At 41.0% G+C, this 27409-nt stretch overlaps 1 protein-coding gene across 1 annotated transcript in view; it reads left to right on the forward strand.

Moving 5' to 3' along the window:
- Window positions 1-27029, forward strand: part of LOC130603840 (sucrase-isomaltase, intestinal-like) — a 58417-nt gene extending 31388 nt beyond the window's left edge. Inside the window, exons 13-23 of the mRNA XM_057417909.1 lie at window positions 2915-3032; window positions 6281-6449; window positions 6986-7102; window positions 9783-9931; window positions 13463-13551; window positions 16105-16157; window positions 17868-17998; window positions 18824-18912; window positions 19291-19340; window positions 23716-23874; window positions 26776-27029. Coding sequence (XP_057273892.1) covers window positions 2915-3032; window positions 6281-6449; window positions 6986-7102; window positions 9783-9931; window positions 13463-13551; window positions 16105-16157; window positions 17868-17998; window positions 18824-18912; window positions 19291-19340; window positions 23716-23874; window positions 26776-26835 — 1184 coding nt within the window. The 3' untranslated portion in view covers window positions 26836-27029. The remainder of the gene's footprint in view (window positions 1-2914; window positions 3033-6280; window positions 6450-6985; window positions 7103-9782; window positions 9932-13462; window positions 13552-16104; window positions 16158-17867; window positions 17999-18823; window positions 18913-19290; window positions 19341-23715; window positions 23875-26775) is intronic.
- Window positions 27030-27409: the final 380 nt, after the last annotated feature.

Here is a 27409-nt window from a genome sequence, read left to right on the forward strand (position 1 = left end):
TATAAAAATATTGTGAATTATTGAAAGCAGAAGCAGAGCCTTTAATTGTGATTTTGGTGTTTGCTCTGTTTTCAGGGAAACCGCTGACTGTAACAGTTGTATACTGGCCCTGTGGGTCTTGTCATTGACCAAAGCTAGGGAACTGATGAGAGATTTCCATCTTTGCCTCAAGTTATGTCCATTTTTGTTAATGGAGCTTCAAAAAGAGGTGTGAGACATTGGGCAAGAGGGCCAAAACAGCAGAGCTCCCTTTATCTTCATAAATAAAGGACTGAGGGATGGACCCATAAAGAGGCTTCTGAGACATGAAACTGAGCTTTGCAACAGCTAGTGTTGATAGTTAGAGCCATTACAGAGGAGTCAGACCTAGACACCCAGATATCTACACGACATATAAGAACAGTGAGAGATGCTGAAGACTGTGTTCTGAGCCCAGTTTCTCTCTGACTTCCTCCTTCTTGTGCATGTATGCACCCACTTCTGCTTGTGACTCTCACAGTGTTGAAATCACATCATAGAATCACAAAATGCTTTGGGTTGGAAGGGACCTTAAAGATCATTTAGGTTCAACCCCCCTGCCATGGGCAGGGACACCTTCCACTAGACCAGGTTCTCCAAGCCCTGTGTCCAACCTGGCCTTGAACATTACCAGGGATGGGGCAGCCGTGGCTTCTCTGGGCAACCTGTGCCAGCTCCTCAGCACTCTCATAGTGAAGATTTTCTTCCTAATATCTAACCTTAATCTACCCTCTTTCAGCTTAAAGCCATTCTCCCTTGTCCTATCACTACATGCCTTGGTAAGAAATCCCCTTCCAGCTTTCCTGTAGGCCCTCTTTAGATACTGGAAGACTATTATAAGGTCTCCCTGGAGACCGCCCTGGCATTGGTCTCTCTTCTGCAGACAGGAGCCTAAGGCATTTTTCCCAAGGTATGGGAGATCTGGTTTTAAGCAGTGTTTAAGTGCTTCCTTTTATATTCCATTTTGTGCCAACACTGTATATGCCCTTGGCTGTCCATTGGTGTAGGTGTGAGGTGGGACCTAAGCTGCCTAATCCGACAAGACTTTAAGACCTTTCTGGGCAGGGTTTTGTTGCCTAAAACTGTTGTCTTAGGTGACCGAATCTGTCGACTCCCAGTCTCAGTGCCTGAGGCTTTTTGTCATCATAGCCTTCAGCCTCCTTATCTAAATTATAACCACGATTGCATGTAACTGTGGTTTGAACTTCTAAAACCAGATGCCCTTCAAATCAATTTTCTATAAAACACTTTATACTGAAGGTAATATGCAATTGTACAATAATCAGTATTACTGAGGCAGAAGACAAAATACTCAGAATAAGAATGAAGCATGAAAATATGACTCATGTGGCAGCATTTTTTTTTCATATCCCATCTTAACTTGATGGGGTTAATAATTAAGTGCTGCTGGGACATTAAGTGTGGCTTTCCCCAGAATCTCAGTGTCTTCTTCAAAGCCGTATCTGTCAAAGTTACTTGGAAATTGCCTACAAATTTATTTATTTCTGATGCAGATCAGCCACACTGGAGTCTTTGTGTCTAAAGATCCAAACACAGGGATTCCAGCTGTGGTGGCACAGCAGAGCAGCAAGGCTAATGGGGTTTCAGGTACAGAGAAATGCACTTTGTACTAATGAACTGCAGACATACAATGAAGTGCGATCAGGCAGTGAGATTGCTTGCTCACAGAGAAATAGTTACAATGCTGCCTGCACCTAATTAAGCACACAAAAGAGGAATACTTGAGAAACTACCTTCTTTTTTTGAGAAGATTTTGTAACATTTTCAACTCCATCTCTAGAAATTAATACATGGGATAAACCAGACATCTGACCTGTCCAATTCCTGCTGAATTCACATGGCATTTCATGAAGGTCATCTGCAGAGGATGAGAATCACATTTTCTGCACCAAAAGGGCTTTGCCAGCATCTCCTTAATATGGGATCAAAGACCAGCCAGCATCTGTGCAGCCAGTTTGTGCCTCATATTGTTTCCCCTTGGCTCAGCTAAAACAGTGCCGCGCCAGCGACATCAGGGCTACCCCTGGCTATTACTGACAGCAAAAAGCCACCACTGCCTCCACTGCCGGTGACCTCCTGGTGGAAAGAGTTCCTGGGTAATCATCCGCATGTGAATATACCCATTATAATCTGTCCTTGCTCTCCTGTGCAGCCTATATCAGGCCATAGCAGATGACAGCCTGTGGACTGCTGCACCTCATACTTTTTCCAGCACTGCACACCTCTGACACTCCCCACTCATTACCCTCAGTGGTGCCTGGGGCCTCCTCCTTTCATTCCTCCTGTCTTTTAGTCCTAGATGCTTCAGGGGAAGAGAGGGGCTGGAGCTGAGTTTAGGTGTGAATTTTGCCATGGTAGGGCAGAATAGTGCTGCCTACCTACATCTGCAGCTGAGTGATACACAGATTGAAGCCTCATGATTTCACGCAACCATACAAGTTCCCTGGGTGTCTGAATTTCTGCGTTTGTTCTGTTTTTCTTGCAACATTTTTTCTCTTCAGTGAAATTTTTCACTATGTGTATTCTTAATTCAGCAACGGGCAAGTTTACTTTCTGTCTGTTACTGAATACATGGTATCTGTACAGAGGTTTTGAATTATTGGACATAAAACTTGCACATAACGAGCAGTGTTTACTCAGCCCTCTCACCCCCCTGAGGACACGTGCCTGTCTGCAAGCAGCTGTTCATGGCCACATGCTAACCTCTAATCAGTGCAGGTCTGGCACTTCTTCAGCTTTTTCTCTTCCCAAATCCTTTGGTGTTTTCAACCCTAAATGAGTAGAAAGAGATTTGATCTTGATCCTTGAGGTCCCTTCCAACCTTCTATTCTATGATTGATGTATATAATTTTACAGTGTTTTGTACCATTCTCAGGTGTTTCTAATCATTCCCTGGCACTGAAGACATTGTGTCCTGACTCCAAGACCTACCTTGGGGAGCATTATAACACGCACTCTCTCTTTGGCTGGTCACAGACAGCACCAACTTTCAAGTAAGTTTTCTAAGCTTAAAATAGCAGATTTCAGGTGATTGAAATACATTTTAAAAGCTGCTTATGTTACCTGGGAGATCTGCAATAATATTTAATAAGAAACAGCCCCGTGCTTCATTTTATTGTTTGTCATTTATAAGAAGTTTAAAGAAAAAAGAATCTTGAAAGAAGGAATATCTTTTCCAATCTTTTCTTGAAGGAAGGAAAATCTTTTCCAATTTTATTTTCTTAGCTAAAATAAGGATCTACTTGTAAGGCCTAACTCTTCAGCTGCTGCCTTTGTATAACTCGAGCAAGATGTTTCTGTCTTCCGTTAGAGCTGTTCACGTGCAGCCACTGCAGAAGCAGCCCTGTGTGGCATCAGGGGAATCTTTCCATCCCTTCATTATGTGGCCCAAGCAGAGGAGTTTCTGTCACTTCCACTGAAGGATCTGAATGGTGCAGCTTTCCTGGTTGCCCCTGGCTCCTGGCAGGCAGCACTTCGCCTTTTGGCTTGGGGCTCAGTTGGTCCAGGAGGGCACAGCTGCATTGCAGCACAATTGCTGTCAGCTACTGTAAAACTCATTTTGCAGTTGGGAAGCACTCAGAACTAGTTTATGCAGAGAGACTATTGCTGTTAAACTGGAGTGACAGTGGAAAAGTAACTGCTGGATTAAATCAAATGGGCAATTCATGCCTTTTCCAGCAGAGACTGAGCTAAATCACAGATAAGTTTTGATGCCACAATGTAAGTGCCGAAGCAAGGGGTACTTGTGCTGGCTTATTTCAGTATTTAGTACCCATTTGCAGCAGTTGTATTGTGATAGCACCCAGGGAACATGGCTAAGTGAGCCTACTTAGGGTGCTGACGCACTTGTATTGTATTTGCCAAGCCTGCCAGGAAGGGAAGCACCAGATAAAAACCAGGAGCAGTTTGCCAGCTCCTGTGGCCTAGCCAAAGAGCAGCCCAGCTTTTGAGAGCAGCAGCAGACAGCCCTCAAACCCTGGACCTCACTGGCCACCCAGCCCAGCAAGGATGCATGGGACTTAGCATGTTTTTTTGGCCCCTGTGCCCTCATCTCGGTGAAGACCCCCCCATCACTGTTCACTGGGATTTGTCCTCTGCATGCTGGGGTCCACATACACTGTCTTGGTAACACTGTTCAAAGAGGGTCTCTCTTCTTGAGCTGTTGTCTTTTTTTAGTTTTATTCAGGCTCTGTGCCAGCAAAGCCAATTGCCTGGGACAAACTTTGTGAATTTAGCAGGAAAAGCTCTATGTGCCAGCACATCTGACGGTGTGCATGCTGTCTAGCTGCCCTAACCCAGACCAGTGCCATTGGGATGGTTACTGCTGCATGGCTCCTTGTAGCCTCCCACGGGACTGTGAACCTTCCTCATTCCTGCAGCACTTGCTTTCAGAGCTCCTTCCAGAAGAAATATTTCACTCAGCTGAATATAGAGAGTCCTTCAAGGCTGGAGAACACCACCAAAAGCATAAGCAGAGGCTGGATTTGCTGCAAAGCTGGGAAAATTCAGTGAAGAATTTTTCATTCAAATTCCTTTGGGTTTCTCAAACATGTTTCTTTGCAAGGCTGGTTGTAAACCCTTTCTGCATTTGCTCTTCACAAATAATATACTAAATTAAATTACTGACAGGAATATTTAACAAACCAGCATCAACTGGAGGATATTAGTTGAAAAATGAATTACAAGTTCATAATCATGTAAAGAATTATTCTAATGTAGCCAGAGAATAGGAAACACATCTTCTGACCCATGTCAAACAGCTTGCATTTGGATACAGCACCAATCAGCTTGTGCATACCTTAATGCCAAGAGCTTTTTGCATGTGATATTCTGTAAATAACTTCAATCAGCAAATCCATTTGACAGCATTAGGGCCTGTTCAGCAATGGTTCACACCAGAGTGAAATTTATTCAATAAATTACTTGTTGTAAATTGTTTATGTGGATCTGGGTCATAGTTGAGTTGATCCAATGTTGCCCTCATTAGCACCTGCGTTTGCAAATGGAGCTAAGGACTTGTGCTGCACAGACAGAAGAGAGCACTCATACTCAGGACATCCATGAAACGGGTCCAAAACACTGTTTATACAAAGCACATGGTGTCTTGTGTCTTATGGGGCCCAGCAGAGTATCTACAGCCCAGAACCAGCAGGTCCTTCATGGTCTATGTATTGTACCTCTTGCTGCATATGGCCTGTAAGGTTAATACATTTAGGCTTGCATGAAACCTGTTGGCTGTTTTGCTTCAGAAACAATGTTGAAGCATTTTAAAGGCTCTGCACCATTATAGAACCAATAACAAGTATTGGCCATTATAGTACAGATGAAAGAGCTCTTGATCAAATCTGATTAACGAAAGGGAGAAGGAGGTGGATGGTGAACAGCATGATTAATATTTCATGCTAAGATTTCCTGCAGAACCTAAGTTGCATTGCCCAAAATGGCTTAAAGCAGAGCTGAATTTGAGTTCCTGCAATATGTAATATTGCAATATGTACGTACTTATTTACAGAGATGATCTTATGTTAAGGAACTTTGTACCAGATTTGTTATAAGGAATGTTGCACTTCCTTGATTTTCTAGAGATACAGCAAAATTCTTTTCAAAAGGCAAGAAAAACTCTGTTACCCCACTAATTCTGTTATGAAACCTCATATATCAAACCATGACAGGAAACCAAAGGAAACACTACAGGCGTGGGGTGACATTTTGAATAACTACAGTTTTGTGTTCTATATTGATTATTTCTTTTTTATGGTGTTCGTATATTGGGTTTGTTTGATGGTTTTTACTTTTAATTCCAGGATATTAGACCTTTATTTGCCAGTACAATTCTCTAAACAAATCCTTTATTGGAAAGAATACATATTAGACTCTTTTTTAGAACCTGTAGGACACTAAATTAAATGTACTAATACAGAAAGGAAATTACGTTTCTGTTCTTCAATTTGAGGCACTATCGAGAATAAATTAAACCCAGATTATTTTTAGGAAGACAAAAAATGCCCAAACCAAATTGGTTTGTGGCTCAGATAGATTTTAGGTTTTTATTTTGGCCACTGATTAAGATTTACCATTATTTGCAGTTTTACAGCCACATTTTTATGTGACTTGGGACCACAATAATAATTCTTTCACAAATAACAGCCTTTCAGATAAAACTGTGCCGGAAAGCTCAGGCTGATCATATGGCCCGTTCAGTTACCATTCTCAATTTAATGATTATTGCATTTCTTCACAGTGTTGTCCAGCAGGCAACTGGCAAGCGAGCTTTTGTCCTGACTCGGTCTACGTTCGTTGGCAGTGGGAAGTATGGGGGTCACTGGCTCGGTGACAACTTCTCTAGGTGGAAAGACATGCACCAGTCAATCATTGGGATCCTGGAATTCAACCTCTTTGGCATCCCTTTTGTAAGTCCAGTGTCCTTCAGGCAGCTGCTGGCTCATACATGATACCACTTTAAATGAACTCAGATGTTTTCTGAAACAAGCTGCTGGAGATGGCCAGCAGTAACAGCCTCCACAGCATAAGGAACTGCAGATTAAAAAACCTAAATGTCATCAATCTTGCCTGGCTGAAGAGAAACAAGAATAGCACTGCTAGATTCAGGTTAAATCACTACAGGAGATACAAAACTGATCTCTTTATATTATGTACTCTATCACTGATAGAATATATTTCCTCCATATATTTCCAATTTTCAAGTTGGGCTGGAGAATTTGTAGAATTACTGAAATATGTTCAGATCTTCCACAGTGATGTTAATGCTCCAGGAGCCAGCACAATCTCAGTCACAGAAAAATCCATTTCATTATGGAACGTTCTTATAAAGCTGTCAGAAATAAGTATATATCTTGTTCAAAAAAATGTTTTTATTACCAAGCTTCTCATTTGGGGCCTCAGTCACAGTCACAAACACCTATCCAATGATTTGATTTTTCCTCAGGTCGGTGCTGATATCTGTGGATTTAACGGTAACACTACCTATGAGCTCTGCTTACGCTGGATGCAGCTTGGTTCTTTCTACCCATTTGCCAGAAACCACAATTCAGAGGGAAATAGTGTAAGTAAACAAAGTTATGCAAGCTGTAGCCTAGGATTACAGTAAGGACGATGGTGATTTGTACTGCTTCCTCAGAAAGGTACCTGCCATTCTCGGGTGAGCTGGAGTGGCAGGTGAAAAGAGATGCTGCCCTGACGGTTGGAATTACATGGAGAAGTGTAAATTTTTCCCATCCATAATCTAAAGGTGACAAAGAAATGCTGAAAAAAATGTAGTGTCTGCCACATAAAAGCTGTGTAGAAATGTGCACCGTGCACTTGGAATGACAGAATATGGTCTTCCAGGGCTGTTGGTAAGATTCACTTCCTCCATCTTTTATTTACCGAAGCTCAGGTTTTATCTAAAAGCCAGTAAGCGTCAGTGCATCTTCCTACTCCTTTCTTTGCTTCCTTTGTTTTTTGTTACAGTACTTCTGTGACAAAAATAGGTACAGCAGGAAGGGGAGAGAGGGCATTGTACACCATCCTTGCTGTTTAAAAGCAAGTTATAGACAAATGCCACAGTTAGAAACTCCACACAAACACATGAGAACTCCAAGGATAGCCAGCAATAGCGGCAGCATTATCAACTGGGAAGCAACAAAGACCAGAAAAGGCCAATGAGAAGGATGAAAAAGTGCAGTGTCAGTCAAGACCCATGCTCTGGCTTCAATTTATCATAAATTCCTCTCAAGATTTGTTGCAAGTATCAGGTTGTTTCTATGAACAGTTCGAAGGTCTTACAGCCTTTGTAGGTACACTGCGTTTATCTGTAACAGCAATTAAATGGTTCTGCTAGTTCTATATATGTTTTCTTTTTTTCCTTCTGTAAACTGCTCCATGCAATGCTGGAGCACAGGTTATTAGCTAACCTTCAGTTTTCTTTGAAGCTTTATCATGAAAATGTTGCCACATTTACACCCCCAGAAAGACTCCTGTCTCTGTGTAATGGACATTCAGCAACAGGGCAAATGCAGGAGTGATAAGCTACAGTGCTGTCATTAGGGGAATTACCCTGTAGATTCCTGAGATATGCTGGTATATTTCTCTCTAGGAAAACAAATGTCTGTGAGTTGTTAGCTACTGCTGTATTTTCTATTTACCTCTCCACTAAAATTATCTGTAATGTTTTATATATATAATAATGCATATAATTATATACATTCAATGTTTTATCTAAAATTATCTATATGTGTTTGCTTGGCTCTTTGAGCATGCAGATGGGGTCTGATCCGGGCAAGTGGGTACTAATCACATGCACAGGTTAATAAGCAGGGAAAGAGCAATGGGTCTGCATGACAGGAGTTGAGTGAATGACAGCAGTAACAGAAGATACATTTGGTTTATTTCTTGAATCCACTTAAAACACTGTGTTCACTGAACAAAATGAACAAGGCATTTTGGGTGACTCAGCATAACCTAGAAGTCTGACTGTTTTTTTGTGAACTTAGGCAATATTTGTACCGTGTCAGAATACTGGTAAGAATATACTGCAATTTTTTGAAATAATAGAAGGATGCTCTGAAACTCAGAGCCAGCAGGGAATATTATCAGTGACTAATTCTGATATAAACATAATAATGGATAAATTCAACTTACATATTGAGCTTAATATTAAGTTAGTGTTAAAATAAAATCTGAAATACCCACTTTGCCTAATCCACTGGGGATTTCAAATGTTTTAATTAATACTTTTCTTGTCTGAAAAGCACTAGATAATATAAAAAGCTTTGTTACTTCTGTTCCTTTTATGTTTCATTATCCTTGGAATTCATCATACATTGTTCAATTTTAATGAGAAAACTGAGTATTATGGGAAAAAAATTGTGAAGGAGAAAGGGAGCTGTGTGATTCGTTGGCTCATTTTAGCCCTGGGGAAGGTCGGACAGGAGGAAATAAAGGAGATGCAACCCTTTGCTGCATCAGCACTGCCCTGGGTTATGTGCCCTGCATCCCATCACAGGGGAGAGCCAAAGTTGCCTTGAAGTAAATCAGAAGGAGCCAAAGAGTGTAGACAGATTGCTTAAATCTGCCTCCTGGATGGTGAGACCCATCATGGATGCCCTCTCTCCCAAGAGAGCGCTGCTGGCAGTGAGGAGATAAGGGGCACCACTGATGCCTGAGTGTCCCCTAGTCAGGGCATCTTAAAATGGTGAGCACAGGAGGAGAAATCTTGTTTCTTTGTATGGATGAAGTGTTTTCCCCACTGCACACCGTGACTTTGGTCACTCCTGTTGGCTTCAGCAGGGCCATGAATTTACTTGTACTTTTAATAAATAGATTTGTCTTTATGTTCTTGGCCAACCTCGTTATGCTGTTGTCTTTGTTTTGCAGATTATCAGTCTTCCTTTCTTCCTGTGTTTCACCTTCTGTGTCCCAAAGGGCTTGCATCTCCAGGATAAATTAATTTCTAGAGACAGGGTGTCTGTTCCTGAGCATAGACTTGAAACATCAGCTGCCTGCTGAGGAATTACAGACGGCTCACATAGACCGCGGTGAGGCCTGATCACTCTGAGCTCACTGGAAGTTTTCATGCTGAAAAATTTGATACAAATATTACTTTGGTTATTTTTCTTATTTAAACCTTCACTTTTGCAGCACTGTGTCAGCCACAGCTCTCCTTAGGTTGCACGCGGGTTCTCTGTTAAATTTGCAGTCCCTAGTTATAATGCTCAGTACAAATCAGAGCTTTTCCTTAACAGGCACAAGACCCAGCAGTGTTTGGAAGAAAGTTTGCCAAGATAGCTCGTGCTACACTTCGGATCAGATATTCCCTGCTGCCGTACTTATATACCTTGTTCTTTGAGTCTCATATTCATGGAAACACGGTGGTGCGGTCACTGATGCATGAGTGAGTTTGGAGTCTCTTTTTTTTATCATAATTTAAACACAGAAGCAGTTGAGCTTCTATGTACCAACTAGTTGATATCTTCTTGAGAATAGTCACACTAATATTACTGCATGCTTCCTTTTAAAAAGAACAGTTTTAAATGAAATCTAATCAAATTATATGCTCAAAAACAACTCTTCATATATGCAATAGATTTTCATTAAAATATAACTTACATTTTCTTCCAACGGGAAAAAAAACCCAAACCTTAAATAAGGAGAATTCTGGAAATTTCTGAGGTAAATATGCAGTTCTTTTTGTTTTAAAAATAGAAATCACGTACCTGTATGTTCTGCATTTGAATGAAATCTATGCAATCTGTATTCAGGTCCAGAATGCCAAGAAGGCCTCACATAGAGAAATCTCCATTTTCCAATCACCCACAGCATTTGCATTTTCCAATTTAGCACTTGCATCTGGATGCTATGTATGAAACATACATCTGTGTCCACAAATTGCACAGAGGAAACAGAGATGTTTGAGTGTAGAAGCAGGTGCAAACCAAAGATTAATAAGCACAGACTGAAAAACACCTCGGAAAATGTGACTCAGATTTGGAACAACTCTTTTTTTTTTTTTTCTGTTTGGAAGAAGCAGGAATCAAAGTGAGGTTTATTTTCCCTCTCAGCATCTTTTAATTAGCTTTTTACCTGCTTTTGGTAAATTTTCTACTTCAGAATGCTTTATGCAAAGACTTGAGCAAAATGAGTGAAAATAATGCATTTGAAAAGTTACTGCCCAAAGCTCTGATCCAAAGCTCTTTAGTCTCATTGGTGCAGGCCACATCCTGGACTGTTTAATGTTCTTTTTCCCTTCAGGTTAAAAACATTCTGGCTAAAGGGTAAGGCATTTTTTGCAAATTAAACTGAGATTACTACACTAAAGTGCAGACCATTTGAGTATGGAAAGGGTAAGCATGAAATCTGTTTCACCCGCTTAGTGTAATAACTAACTGATAAGTCTTAAAAGCAGTATCCTTCCCCTTCCTACTCTGCTACCTTTTTTAACTGGGTTGCATTAAGGAGAAGTTTTATATGTACTCATGTCTTGCAAGGAGCGATATGCTATTTCAAGTATTTGTTTTAGTTCTGTTTTTGCTTAATGGGATTTGTGTTAATACTGTAAATGGCCGAGTTCATTTTGGCATTAATATTAGCTAATCTCTGCTAATACAGAATTACTTTAGTGATGCTAGAAGTGCCTTTCTGATCATTCTCAGCCTATCTTCAATCTATTTGGGCCACATGTACATCAGGCAATTTCCAAATTTGCTTTGATCTGAATTATAGAGGAGTCTCAGAAGCACCAACAGAGACTTCTGTCAGGTGAAACTAAGCCAAAAGGTGTGTTCTGATCAGAGAACAACCCTGCCTGGGCAGGGAGTATCCAGGCAATAGCTATTGCATGTGGTCATTTCAGAGTTTTCGTTTAATTTCAAATGCTTATGTGCTCATTTCAAATAATAAGGAAAACATTCCATGAGATTCCTATAAGCATTTAAGGTGTTTCTGAGACTTTTGCTCAATGAAACAGAGGCACCAACAGCTCATCTGCCCCAAAAGACTGGAAAGTGGCAATCCATTACTGGAAGGGAAAGCTCTGCTCAATGGCTGAACAAGGTTAAAATAAGACAGAAGAGAGGCCAGCATTTAACAATAGGAAGCATGTAGGTGGAATTAAGCAGCTTTCATAGATCCCAGATATGGCTTAACGGTTTATAGTTTCAAAATGGGAAAGTTCATTTGTTCGCTGAATTTGTATTCATGGTAGCTATAATTGTAAGAGAAAATAGCGTAGTTAGATAGTGAGACACTTGTTTCCATGTGCAAATAAGACTTCTCGTTTGTCATTGTTTCTTGATCAGCTTTTTCTCCTGAAATTTCCCACAACAAAGTATATTGAATTGGATTATAATTTTATTAGAGCAAAATTAAAAGTAGAGAGAAACTGTTGATATAACAAGAAAAACTAATGGTTTGTATTTCAAAAACTTTAAGAGAAGGTAATTCATCAAAAGCCACACCCCACTTCAAATAGTTACAAATTACCTGTTAAAATGCAGTAGTGAACAGGATTAAGGTGTCCAAAAGAGCTACGGTTTTGACAGGAAAAAGGAACTGAATAAATTGAGGTTTCTTTCGGGCAGTGCCTGAGGCATGCCTTCAACAGCATTATTTCCTGAGTTTCATGTGCTCCCCTAAACTTGCAGTATTTAAGAAATCCAAGAACTAAACAGATGGGTTTTCTTACTGCCAAGGAGGTTTTGCTCCTTTGGGCTAGTTTCTGTAAATCTGGGCTGGATGCAGTGATTGCCTATGCCCTGAGCAGGCGGAGCCTGACAGAGGGTGTCAGGGGTGTCACTGACACTGAGCCCACCCTGCTCAGCGTACAACAGAAACCTGTCTTTAGACAGGCAAAGCTGCAAAGTCAGCTAAACAGACACGGTAAATATTTTTATAACAAATAATTTGTAAGTGTTTAGAGAATAACAAGTTAATATGCAACAGCCAGTGTGCATTTGTCAAAAATGAGTGATGATAAACCAGCCCAGTTAACATCTTTGACAAGGCAGCAGGGCTGTTGGGTAGGAAAGTGGGGAGAGAAGCAGGAAAAAGCAGGAGACACAAGGTACTTTGATTTTAGGAGGGCTTGGGACACACTCTACATCATGTTCTTATAAGCTATCTAGGGGGTCAGGATTCATGGTGAATTTCCTCAGGGACAGGCTTATAAATGATTGAAAGCCTACTTAAATTCTCAGGGATTTTTATGCCAGCTGAGTGGAGGCTCCTGAGATGGGGAGGATCAGTCCTCTTTGCCAGGTGCTATTCATTATTTTCATTAGCTGATGCATAGTGGAGTAGAGATCTTTTCCCAAGCTGGCAGATGATGCCAGGCAAACGGGAATGTAAGCACTCTGGAGGACGTGATCAGGATCCTAAATGATTTCAATGCATTGAATAAAATGGACTGAATTCCAACGTTTCATCCATTCAGGAAAGGCAGCTAAAAAGCATGATATGTATGAAGGTTGCTTTGTCTTTGTCCTGCAAAAGATTTCTAATGTAAATCTGTGAAAGCTGCAAGAAGCCAAATCCAAGGATTGTCAAAAATGCTTTAAATCCTAGAGCACACTATTGTTCCTCTGTATTCCCTTTCCTGGTCCTGGCCCCTATCCCACCCTTTGGCTCCCTCGATGAAGTCTCAACCCACAGCACAGAAATTAAGTTTGTTTTCTCACTGCTGCTATTCTGAAAAGAAATCAGCTCCAGCATTTTGCGAGGGTTCTGTTCTGCTCCAGTATGGCAGGTGCTATTGTAATTCCTAAATCTCTGTCCTGCTTTTGGCATTCTCTCAACCAGGAAAAATATTTGGCAGTGTTGAAGATTGTCTTGAGGAAGCAAATTTCTTGTTGCAGTGAGTAATATCAAAACATTCTGTAAGTTCTATAAAAATGTGAATTAACATTGCATATCTCGCTTTCAACACCAGATTCACCTCTGATCAGCAGACTCATGGAATAGACACTGCCTTCCTTTGGGGACCTGCTTTTATGATTGCTCCTGTTCTTCAAGAGGCAAGTACTGTAATTAAAAAATGCCATCATACTGCAATAAAAGAAATGAACTGCGCTTAGGGCATTGGATGACATTCAGGGCATGTTTGCTCATATCCACCCATTTCTTCCCTCCACTGTCAAAGCTTGCAGAACACATTTCTGAGCAGTGCAGTCAGTACAGAGCTGCCCAGTGCTTGAAGTGGCAGGATGAAAGTGAGGGCATGGCATTTCCCTGCTACTCCCAGTGCTGAATGGATGTAGGCAGGCTGGATGCTGTCCCTTGCATGCTCCTGTTACTGTGCCAACAGCTCCCTCCAAGGACACACACAGAGCAGTAATTGTCAAGCTAGGAAGAAACATGCAGATATTAAAGCAAACTGGTTTTCATATTACTGCTCACCCACAGTGTTTGGGAACCTCAGCATCTCAAGGGCTGCAATAGGAGTTTCCCAGCATCACTGCCATTACAGAAATGGTAATGACAACGTTAGCTGCTAATACAGCAGGTTTGAAAAAGCAGCATTTTCTTACAGCTGAACTGGGCATTGTGCTGGGGTCAGGGCACTCACTGCTTGGCTGGAACAAAGGGGAGTTTCTCTCCTTACCCCACCACTGACTGCTGACAGCACCAGAAAGGTATGTCTGAGCTGAGCTAAATATTTACATGTGATGTACCCTAAAGCTATATGTATGTATGCAATATTTTCTAGATGTTGCCAATGATCAAACAGATAAACAGGCCACTGTTGCTCACTGTTTTTTTTTTTTAACCAGCCTTTGTGCATCTGTGAATTGAAAAGGAAATTCTTATTCCTACATCTAAAGCCATTCTGGCTCCACTGAGGTACTTCATTCGTCAGCCCTTCATCTTCAGACTCCCCCAGGTTTCCAATGGCTGATGACTAACAAGGAGATTTCACAGGGTCTCAAACCAGTGAGATGATGAAAGGTGTGAGAGAAACCTTCCCATGAATAGAGGGTAACAAGCCAGGGGTGGCTTCCTGCAAAGCAGTAAATGAAAGGGAACAGTATAAGGATATAAAATGATAGAGTCTAGATAAAATGTTGCTGTGTTTTTGGGGGGACTGCAGCCAAAATAAAGGCTGTGTGCCTGTGGCATGATGAGAGAAGCAGAGCTTTTGAGGTTCTTGCTGTGGGAGAGAGGTGGCAGCCAGGGTTTGTGCCAGCTAGTAGGGCAGGGGCAGGAATGAGCTGTAAGCCCCTCACCATGGCATTGCAGACCAGCAATGGCTGCGTCAAACTGCAGCATGGCACCCACTTGTCTACAGAAGATGAGTCAGGGAGAGCTTTCCCTTCCGTCCTTGAGTCCTAGGGTGTGAGCAAGTGAGACATCCATCAACATTAAAGTGGGCACCTATGTTACACACTGGCTTATTATTTAGTGAGTCACGAAGGCAAGGCTCATCACAGTGGTTGCACTTTTCTGCAGACCAGAATATCCAGGGTTGTCATAATAATGCAGAGAAAATATGGAAAGAGGCATCTTGACTTTATAGGGGTTTTCATTCAAGTTTTCAAGGTGCTGTATAAGTTAAGCCCACCTTTGTTAAACAGCTAGTAATACCTAGACAGAGCAAACTATCCCAGCCTTCCTTACTGCAGCACTAGGGCACTTCCTGAAACACCTAGCACTGCCCACTGCGGGAGACAGACTGAAGGACAAGACAAATTTCCAGTTTAGCAATTCTCGTATTCTAATCTGAGATTTGCATATTTTAATAAATCAGTTATTTTTTACGCTTTCTATTGTTTTATCTATACATACGTATGCAAAATCCCTAAAATGTTAAATAGTAACTCCTCACGGTACACATGCTCCCTGGGGTAGAACTTGGGGGTAAACCATGGTTCTGCAAAGGAGCAGACATCTATGATGAGAATAAAAATTAATCTATTTGTGGGAATAAGCAACATGTGACAAAGAACAAAGTATGTTTTGATTCCAACTTTTCCTGTAGTTATTAATTCAAAGTGCCTAAAGGATGCTAAAGCATGATTTCATCCCTGTATCAGTATGATACAACTCATGCTGCAAAGTACACCATGCAAGTAGCAGCATATTATTCAACATTTTTTACCTCCAAATTTAAATTGTTTCAAAGAAGACAAAAATCTGTGTATCCTTCTTCCCAGATCTTATTCCCTGCCTGTTTCCACAACAGGAATGGTGCAAGAGGCACTGAGTGTCCCCACTCCATCATCAAATGTGAAGTTGTGTTTTGCAAAGGTTGCTGAGACCTCATTGCTCTGATTTTAACCCAGTTACACTACGAGACACAGAGCTAGATACTAGACTGAAATAATCATATAACATTGACTCATCCTGTGGAATGGCAGTAAAATCCCCCAAATAGGACAGGCGTGTCTGTGTAGCATTACAGATTAGCCAGCACTAGTCACTGTTATGATAATAACTCAGCCATAATATCCAAGATTTGATGTTATTAGAATATTCAGCATACATCTCTCCATGTACAAATATAATAAAGCTAATATAATATCAGGAATGCAAAAGGATAAAAGACTTTAATCACTTTATAACAATTACAGGGAGCAAGATCCGTGGATGTATACTTCCCTGAAGCACAATGGTTTGACTACTACACAGTATGTATTTTTAAGATTCAGTTTCTTACCTTTTTTACAATATTTTAAATGGTGTGATTCCAGCAAAATAACTTAGCAATGTTCAGCAGTATTTTTACCTCAGCATCTGTGTTTAAGCAAACTAGAGCACAAAAACTCTACACCAGGCTAGCTGGGAGAGTAAATTGCACAGTTTTCAGTAGCATTTCATTTTCTATTTTTAGACTGTAAAGCTCTAAGACAGAGAATTGAATTTTCAGGAGCAGTCTAGAAATTCATGAAACTGTCAAGATTTCTTCCACCTGCCCTGCGTGTTTTCTTGTACCGATACACTTCCCTGCGCAGAAACAGAGACAGAACCTGAGTCGTGCTCCTGAGAACATGCTGTAAACCATTTTGTACATGCAATTTTGTATATGCATCACTTTTGACAGAAGGCATATTTAGAGAGCAGGGTGAGGCTGCCCTTGGAAAGATGCTTCCAAGAGGTTCAGAGCAATCTGCTCTGTGGCAAATACCAGCCTCTCCTAGTTGGAGGCACTACAGGTTTTGACCTTTCGGACACCATCCCCATCACTGCATTTCCAAAAGTGCTCACTTTCAACCTAACTACACTCTGCTGCAATCTGCAGGATAAGACCAGCATCGACTTCAGCAGGAGCAGTTAGGCTGATGCTAAGAGCTTTCGGAAATGCGAGCTCAGGAGCGCCAGGCTGTTGTTAACTACCCTGAGTGACGCTGGTGGAGGAGCGGGCAGGACAGAAATGGTCTCAGAGGAAATTAAGACTTATTTTTAAAGAAGCTTGGTCATTTTCAGCGCTTGGCTGGTATCCTCAGATGGATGTTCATCCAGCCCTTTCCTTTCTCTCTTTGCCTAAGACTGTGGCACTGCAAGGTTGAGCACTTCATTCAGCTCTTCTTATTGTGGTTCCCCCTGAGAGCCCTTTGCTGGTCTGGGTGTGGGATCAGCAGCCCCGTGTCCCCTGCACAGCCTATGGGACATGTCCACAGCATTGGCCAAGCTCAGCTCCCAGGATTTGGCAGGTACTTGCCATACACATGATGCTTATCCAAAACCAAGGCTGGGTACTTACCATAAGTTGTAGTTGCCATTTACAGACAACAAGAGCAAAGACTTCCTGTTACCTGCTCTGCATATAAGACATGCCTATATCTGGTGCTGGAGGCCATAAACCGGGAAGGAATGATGCAGAGAACTTAATGCTGGTTGTCTACACACAGAAGAATTTCCCTCACTGAATGCTATAATTACTTTTCAAAAGGGAAAGATTTATCCTTAAAAGAGAAGAAAATCTACAGTTTACATTCCCAAATGATTATGAATCACTTACCTTAAACTGAAATGTGACAAGCTTCATATGCATAAAAAGAGGAAACAAAAGTTTCTTTTGCTTTTTGCTCAGTGTCTTGAGGAGGGTTGTTTTTTTTTCACAGCATATGGAATAATGATACCATTTTTATAGATGATTTGCTGTCTTTCATTCATGATGCTTCCATCTCATGCATATGCATAGCTGCAAGGGCTAGATCCTCTTTTATGTTAAAAAAAGGAACTGGAATAAAACCCCTGAAATCTGCTTTTTTCTTTGTTATTTTCACTGATGTAATTGAGATGAAACTGTACCCCTTGCTCTGTTTGTCAGTGGTTTATGGCCACAATGTACAGTGCCCAGATTTGCATTTCTTTAACTGCATTTATTTTTGTGGTAGGGTCATAAACTGCCAAGTACCTGGAACAAGAACTATGCTACTGTGCCTGCCCCACTGAGTAAGATCCCTCTCTTTATCCGTGGAGGCTACATTCTGCCAGAACAGGCACCAGCCACAACCACTACTAAGAGGTAACGTCATCTGTGTCTGTCACCAAACGACCAGGGTGCGGGTCAGACCCACAGACAGCCAAAAAAACAATCAAAAGAAAGTGCAGAAGAGAGGCTACCTGCAGCTCCCAGCTGCACCCCAGGCTATAAGCACAGTATTTTTATCCCAGTATTCACTCCATTGCATTAGGCTAAGTCACCTCAGAGATGACTGACATCACCGTTTGCACAGCTGAAGCCTACTCCTGGCTATGTGGTTACGTGCAAAAAAGCTTTTGCACCTCTTACTGCCATGCCAACTTGCTGTCAGTCAACCAAAGTAAACACATGCAAGGGAGAAATGCAGAATTCTGCTTCACAGATGAATTTATCAAATGCCATGGACAAGGTGGAGAAGCTCAAATCTCTTTTAGAAAAATAATTTCCCCTTGCCAATGGGTAATATACCAGTCTCATGTTTGAACCATGTTCAGAAGCAAATGTGGGTAGGGAAGAATGGGAACAGCACTGTGAAGCAGCCAATCCAACCATAGGGAGATAGCACTGGTAACCAGCTGCTTCCCAGACTGCCCAGTTAGCATACTTTAAGGCTACTAAAGAAGGGGAAGCTTGTCCATACTAGCACTCAAAAGGTGAAAATTTTACACTTCTGTGGGACAAGGCAAGCCAAATTTCCATCCTCATTTCGGGAGCCCATTTGGTGAGCATGACTGTCATCCTCCTGTCATGGCCTTTTTTGCAGCCATAAAATTGGAGTTAACTGTGCTCTGAGGTATTTGTTAAGTAACTTGGAATGGACAGTGCCCACAGGTGTGTACTGACACTTCTCAATGTGTTTGTCAACAGCCGCCTGAACCCATTCGGGCTCATTATTGCCCTGGATGAACAAGGAGAAGCTTCTGGGTCTCTCTTCTGGGATGACGGTGATTCAATAGGTAAGCCTGGTCCCCCAATGTGAGGTGTGGGGGGGGTACGTGTCTGCATACAGGGTTGCCTTTTCAGCGGTGTAATGGCACTGACTCCTGCTAGAAATAGCTGGAGAATTGACCCTAAATTGAAGGTTCCGGAGGTGAAAAGCAGATTGCTCTTCAAGTCAGTGCTTCGATATGAGAAAGTGTGACACTGGGAACGGCTGGCCTGCCAGAGAGGGCAATCACTCCTGTTGTGTTCCTCTAAAATCACCCTAGGAAGACTAGAGGAAGAGTTTAAATAGCCCACAAATCATCTTAGTCTGACATTAGCCACTCACTACAATTAATGTGAACTGCTTATGGATTTTTGATACCAATCATTCTTCCTCTGTGTTTTGACAGATACTATTGAAAAGGAGAACTACTTCTTGGCTAAATATACATACAGCAAAGTAAGTAGCAACATTCAATGTACCCACATACATACACTGTATGTATTATAGCTGTATTTTAGTGTAGCCATTGTACGGTGCTGATGTTTAATTTCCCTCTGGAAAGCTTTTTTCTTATAAGCTCAGCCTTTAAACCTTGTAAGCTACCTAATGTTTTCATTTACAGACAACTACAAAATAATCCAAATATGATGCTGCAGTTTTGTGTTTCGTTCATTAAGTACCATAATGACACATCATTAATGTTCCTGCAATGATGTGAATCTGAAAATCCACTTTTCCAGCTCAGATTTTCTTTTATCTGAGTCGCAGCTTCTGGGGAACAAGGGGCCATTTTCCTTGTCTTCCTCCTGTGATCGCTTTTGATCTGAGAAGGCTATGTTCCTCTCATCAAGACATCCCAGCAATCTTTTAGCTTTGATCCCTTGAAGTCTTTATTTTGTGGCCCAGAGAATTACGTAGTCTCAATTCCTTAGCTTGTGTTTCCTTGTCTGGCAGTACAGAGATTGCTCCCATGGTTGGTCTCCTATGGAGCAGTTCAGCATGCTACTGGCAACCCACCGTACTGATCAGATGCTCCACACAGCACAGGACTGTATTAGCTCAGGGTCAGTGCGCTAATGCCTTTCACACAGCGCTCACTTCTGTGCAGACATGTCCTGAGAAAGCTCAATAGAAAAACCCAACAGTCTAGGCTTCAGCTGAGAAAAATACTATATAAAATAAATCTGCTAGAACCTCATTAAGTGTATGAGAGTAATTTGTGGGAGTTATTGCAAAAAACCTTAATCTACTTCAGTAATGTATACACCTCATATTTTGTCTACAGTTGTAGCATTTGGTAAGAAATAGGTTATTGTATGTAGACTGTGGAATGGTAGAGAGCTGGCTGAACACGAGTCAGCTTGTGCCCAGTCGGCCAAGAAGGCCAATGGCATCCTGGCCTGTATCAGCAATAGTGTGGCCAGCAGGACCAGGGCAGTGATCATCCCCCTGTACTGGGCACTGGTGAGGCCGCACCTTGAATCCTGTGTTCAGTTCTGGGCCCCTCACTACAGGACAGACGTTGAGGTGCTGGAGCAGGTCCAAAGAACAGCAGCGAAGCTGGTGAAGGGTCTGAAACACAAGTGTGATGAGGAACAGCTTGAGGGAACTGGGGTTGTTTAGTCCGGAGAAGAGAAGGCTCAGGGGGGACCTTATTGCTCTCTACGACTGGCTGAAAGGAGACTGTGGTGAGGTGGAGTTGGTCTCTTCTTAAAAGGAGCAAGTGATAGGATAAGGTGAAATGGTCTCTGGTTGCACCAGGGGAAGTTTAGGTTGCATATTAGGAATAGTTTCTTCACTGAAAGGGTTGTCAAGCACTGGCACAAGCTGCCCAGGGAAGTGGGTCGGTCACCATCCCTGGAGGTATTTAAAAGAAGGGTAGATGTGGTACTTACTTAGCAATATGGTTTAGTGCTGGACTTGGCAGTGATTTGTTAATGGTTGGACTCAATGATCTTAAAGGTGTTTTCCAACCTAAATGTATGGTTTTCAAGCTGTGTATTCCTAAAACCTCTAAAGTAGTTTACAGAAAAAAAAATAATCAAAAGAATAAAATCATGTTAACCCCTATTGTGATACTGCTCTTAGAACTTATGTCTTCAAGGAGCAAGAGAAAGCCAGGGTAAGATGATGGGTTTTATTATGTAGTCTTGTGTATTTGTGAGACATTTTCCTGGAACTAGTATCATATATCTAGACTTTAAATTTAATTTTTAATTTGTTTTCTTCTTGATTTGCCAAGAAAAAAACAATTCTTCTTCAAAAAAGGGTATTTCAATAGCAAAAAATGAAGAAAAATAACTTCGGCTTTCTGTAGTCTGTGTATAGTAATTTATTCTAGGAAGGCTACAGAAAAACAATATCCAGTTTTATATTAAATACTGATCTGTGTAAATTAGATTGTTGATTCACTGGCAGTTCCATTTCTCACTGCTCATATTTGACTTCTGCCTGTAAATCCATGACTGAAGTCCCTATCTGCATTCCAATAATCTCTAATGTCAATTTTTTATTATGTGTTTATAAAAAAAACAATCTATCTCAAACTGCAAATTGTAAAGGTATGAGAAATGCATGAAAGTCTTGGTATTTGTGGCACATTTCTATTTTCTTAAAAACTGTGGATGAATAATCACACCTCGTTTCAGGAGAATAGCCATGGTTTGTTCCCTCAGAGATTTACTGGTAAGGTTGGACATCATAGAATTTGCTCTGAACCCAGAACAGAGTAAATGCAACGGCTGCAGGATTAGATCCTCTCAATTATATTTTCATTTAAGCAACCCAGAATTAGAAAGAAGAATCCAAGACTAGTGCAGGCATTTAAGGCTCAGAGAACAATTCAAGCTGCCTGCTCTCTGGTACTGTTTCTCTGAGGCTGGTATTTTAATTCACTTGACACCTCCTTCTCATCATGCATAACGGCTAAGTGACCTAAGTCAAAGTGGCCCAAGTCAACGTGCCCCATATATTAATCCTAGAGCATAGAAAAATACATCACCTAGATGCATAAGATCTGCTGTACTTCAGGGATGAGCAGGGAAAGCAATGAACTCTGCCTCCAGCCCAGAGGTGGCAGATAAGATAGATATGCTCAGACTGTACCAAGTGAGGCCAGACCACACTAAAGGGATGGTGACAAGAAGACTTGCTTGATCAAGGAAATGTGAGCTTCCAAAAGGATACACTAGCCACTAGGTAACTAAATAGCCCAAAACAAGTTCCTCCTAAAACTGGTCCAGTTTTCAGGGGCAAAATGGGGCAGGGGGTAAGATGAAGTTCATAGGACTAGAGCAAGACAGTAGGAAAGAAAAGCTATGATTCTGCTGCTCAGAAGTGCAGGAGGAAGTCTTGGCTTCTGGTCTTGGATCCAGGACTTCCTTTTTCTTTGCATTTATGGTGCTTTGATTAATAACTGTAAAGCTGCCTCCCTCTGCTAAGAACTCAGGACCTTCCTGGGCAATTGCTTTTACTATGAGACACTTGGGGAGGAGGGTGTCACCCATTCCCTTGACCACCACCTCCCTGGTTCCCCAAGACCTTCAGTTCCAGACCTTGGTCTGAAGGACAGTGGTGTCTACTGCAGTCCTGGCTCAGGGCCTCAGAGCTTGAGTGCAACCTTATTTATTAATACAGTTGTACTCACTGAGTTCAGCATCATACTGAGCTTACTGGGTCTATGTGGCCATCTTGAGTTAGCTCTCCTGCTTAGCCACACCTGAGACAGCAATAAATCACCACAGGGAGGTGGCGTCTCTCTACTGATTCTCCCTCTATGATGGGACTCTTCCAATGAGAAGAAGACATCACATAGAAGCACCCTAAAAAATTCACCAGAAGCTTTTAGAGGCCTCTCGCCATTTGCTCTATAACCCCTTATGTAGGCAGTTTAAGACAGTGTACTTGGAATTAGCACTAATTTTTAGAGTGAATACCTGCAATGAGCAGTCTAAGCACAGCCCTAAGTTACAAATACTGCAATCCAGCTTTTGCCTCCCTTCACTATGCACCATTGAAATAACATAAGCTAATTTATGCAAAAGGTTTCATCATGGGTTTCTCCTTGGCATATTTTTAAAAAGTCATGATTGCATAGCAATTCATCATTTCCTGAGCAGTGTAATTCATCTTTATTTCCTTAACAACTTTGATGACATAACAAATGCAATGATTCCTCTTCACTGCTTGTATGGGAAATTACTGTCACTGGTGATCCAAATGAATTTGTTTAATGACTTTGTATGTCCTCCTGGTACATCCCTAAATATGGGATATATAGTAGATAAGAAGTACAACAAACAAAGCTCTGTGGGCACACAGTGTTTCTTCAGCATCCTTAAAGCTGAATATACATAAGATTTCTTAACAGGAGCTGTGGAGATGTGGGACACAAAATAGGGGCAAAATATCTAGCAGCTGATCTTTGTAGAAGATGCTAGCATCTTAAAGCAGTCGTAGATGTTAATTACATCTGCCTTAAGGTCACCTGTTGAATCTCCCTATCTGGGTTTTGGCTTTGCATGTGCCACTGTACTCTGTGAATGGGTACAAGAACCAAATTTGCATTGATTGCAAGTAGAAAAACATGTCCAAGATGACTGCAAATGAATGCTGTAAATGCTATTTTATTTCTTACTTTGTTAGTTTAGAATCATGTATGACGTTTCTGATGTGAAAATTAATGTGACTTGTTTTTCCTTTACAATCTCAGTCACTGATGACTGCATTGGAAGAGATTCTGTATGTTCATTGACAAAGATGGAACAGAATGCAGTGAGTCACCTCTAAAGAGCTGTTGTGGTCCTGAAATTTTCTCTGTGGCTTTTTCCAGGGACACCTGAAGACAGAAATACTTAAAAATGGATACAGAGGGGCTGACTCTCTGGAGTTCAAAAGAATTACAATCCTTGGCCTGAAACGGAGACCTTATGTTGTTGCTCTCAATGGAAGAGCCATCCGTGGATATGCTTCCTCTTATGAGCTGAGTGGGGTAAGAGCTGCATTGAGCAGTTATGAAAAACCTTAGACAAAAGTCAGTGAATAACAGTAGCAGTTTCTCATCCACATCCCTTTACATCTCTAAATATAACCAGACACCATTTCTTGATACAACAGTCTGAATTTTAGGGAGGGGATTGAAGGAGAAAGCAAAATCAAGAAATATTTCAGGAAACTTTGGTCTTTGCTATTTTGCTATTACACATACTACTGAACAATGTAATACACATACTTGTGTTGTAATACACATACTTGTGCTATTGCACAAGTCTCTTTTACTTGATGTCTGCTGCTTGCATGATGCTTGAAAAGAAGATACAGCTCCATAAACTGGGAGGAATGTTAGCAGTTTCATGGGCATTATTACTATTCTGATAAATAAGTAAACTTGTCAAAGCTGTTTATCTGCTGCTGAAAAGAAGTGGTGGACATCTTTTCTCACCATTACTTAGTGTCCAAAAATGATTATAGCATAGCTGGATCCAATGAGTGTCTCCCTATGTTCAGAGGAGGAAAATCTCTGCTGTACCTTTGTGTTCCTAAGGAAATTATCACTACAGTGAGACAACAGTTGAAGCTTGAGCATGTTAAAGTGTCCAACATCAGTGTCCCAGGTCAAAATGCATGACTTGTTTGTGCAGTGCTCCCCTAGCACCAACAAGGAGACAGCCCAGAGGGGGCAGACAGAGGACAGACTGAACAACCCTAATAAACAGCTGCAACTGCCTCCGTGGTTCTAGTTTCCTTTCATGGAATGCAAACAAAAGGAGCAACACAAAGTAAACTTGCTTTGCTCTGGTCACTTGTCCCATATCTGTCACCAGCAACCAAGCTGAAGTGGGTCATGCACACTTTGTGTGAGATGTGATCATTATTTCCCAGCACTAACATGCACCTAGCGAGCTCCCAGTACTAACAGTGTAAGATGCCAGTAACTCAATTGTTCAATCAATGACAGCTGAAGCAACAAGCAATGGATGTCACATCTTATGTTACTCTACCCACTTGGCTCAATGATTGCAGTTTATTTGTAACCAAAGTGTTGATCCCTGTTATATGCACCTGGTTCTAACATTTGTTTTATTGAAGGAATCTGTAAAGGAATAAAATTGCTGATAATAAATTTCTGCCTTGGAGAATCGTAAAAAACCTCACTTTCAGAGGCGATGTCATAAATGAGTGTAATCAGTATTGCCTCAAGGGAAGAAATTGTTTAACAGACAAACTGCCTTTAAGCAAGTCGAAGCAATGTAAATGTGGCAGGGTAAAGAAAACACTCCACTGAGATGTGCTTAAAGGCACCAATCACAGATATGCAGAAGATAACTGCGTACTAACAGCATCACATAAAAAGATGATTAGAAAAGACTAAAATGCTTGTCACAGAAGTATCATTTAAAATTTTACTTAAGTGCAAAAGACAATCTATCTCAGCGGCTTAAGAGCTACTTCAAATAGCAGCAAAACAACCCCAAGTGGCTCTAGAAAGGCAAGTCCAAAACTGCATAAAAATTACATTATTTAAACCAGCTAAATGTATTCCTTTCACAATTCAGTCAAACCTCTCCCACCTTCTCTGTACAGATATTGTAATGCCATTACCTATAATCCTCTCATGTCTGATTCTCTATTAAAAAAAAGTACTAGCAGCTTGGGTTTAGATCTCAAAAACTTACAGTCCATGTAATTAAAAAAACAACAAAATCTAAAGGGCAAATTTGCAGCTTTCCCATGGGCTTAATGAGATTACATACTCTATAATAGTTTAACAAGCACAAAGACTGTACTGTTTGAAGGGATAGAGTAGAAAGTAATATCTACCATATTTTCCTTTGCAGAAAGCATATTTGCCTAAAAGCAGCGCTTAAGTGCATAATTGAGCCACAGTTATTTGTATATAAATAGAAGCAGTTTGCTTAGTAAGAAGCCACTTCTTTCTCTCTGATTCATGCAGCGCTACTCTGATCTGACATTTGTAATATTGCAGAATCTTCCTATTATTAGGAGTCTCTTATCTACCTCCCCCACTCCCAGAGTAATCGGAGAGCCACAGGAATTGTATTTCAGTAGCAGCTGGGATGTTGGAAAGGCAGTTCTGTTGACCAGGCTCGGGCTGACAACAAAGTGACCCAGGCATAGGAAGGTTCTCCTTTTACTCCCACATGCATCTTCTGCTGGGAAGCACAGGGAGATGCCCAGTGTCCATGTCCCAATGTCTGTGCACTAGTGCAGTCTGGAGCGGCCTTTCTGGCTGCCTGGTGCATTTGGGTTAGTGTTTGGATGGGGTTTCAGTATTTTTGTCTGAATCCAGCCCTCTATTTGAATAAAAGGCAAATTATTCAAGAAATGGAATTCCTACTTACCAAGTAGAGGTAAAGAAGTGTTTCTGATAAAAGATGAAAATATTACATACCTTGAAGAAGTGACCTAAGCATAGACTGTTAGAGTGATGTTAACATGAATTTATGGGTGGGCAAAGAAATAGCTAAGAGATGTCAATGGATATCATGCATTTTAAGAGATTATTAATTCTGAAACCTAAAACTCAAACTGGTGAAGTACTGAAAATTGAAATTATGCAGATATCATAAAATAGATCAAATTCAACATTGAAAAGAGAGAGAGAAGGACAGGTATTGTATTTATAATTTCATATTTAATTCATGTTATTAATTAATTTTAAACTATTCCTGAATTTCTAAAAAGATGTTGAATTAGATACAGCAGTAGAAAGATGCATACTGCCACCACGTCAGTTTTGCCTAGCAGCAGAGGTGAAGGGAATCATGAAGGTCTAAGATCAAGTTTCTCTTTCTTATTCTCTGTTTTGAGCTGGTCCTTTTTAAAGTTAACATAAGGTTGTTCATTATTTTTGTGTCTTTTTCTTTCACAGAAACTCAGTTTATGGATTTCTGCCCCACTTACTCAGGAACTCAACCTCGTGATTTACTAGAATGGCCAGAAAACACTGATTATGTCCTTTAGCGTCCTTGGCTCTCAAATATTGATCTTACTTTGATTTTAATGTAAAAAACCATATTTAGCCATTGAGACATTACTTGTGCACCTGATGACTGATCTTTTCCTATGTAGGATCTGTATGTAAATCACTGTTCTTCAAATAAAACTTTCAATAGTAGCTAATGAGTATTAACATAAACTGATGTGTGTTCAAAATAGCATAGAAGAAATCATCCTGAAAGTTCTCTCTCACTGCAGATAGAGATAATATTTGGAAATACACTGAATAGGATCATATTCTGGATAGCATACACTGGGTTTTCTAGGGTTGTGGGGCTCTTTTCAAAACTATGGTGGCAAAAAAATAAGGCACAACCAGAGAGTCAGCTTAATTCATATAGCCCTGTTCTGAGGGAGGCAATGTGTGTCTGTCAGGAGAATGAATGCATGGGAAACACAGCTAATCAAAGCTTGGGGATACCTAGATCTATCTCAGCTATTTCTGGCTGCAGAATGATCTCCCAAGAACATAAGAAGCTCCAGCCTACGGAAATGGCTCTCAGGAG

Source organism: Pezoporus wallicus, unplaced genomic scaffold (assembly GCF_028554395.1).
Source record: "Pezoporus wallicus isolate ANWC-B61680 ecotype Strahan unplaced genomic scaffold, APGP_CSIRO_Pwel_v1 contig_5542, whole genome shotgun sequence".
In the NCBI taxonomy this organism is placed as follows: Eukaryota; Metazoa; Chordata; class Aves; order Psittaciformes; family Psittacidae; genus Pezoporus; species Pezoporus wallicus.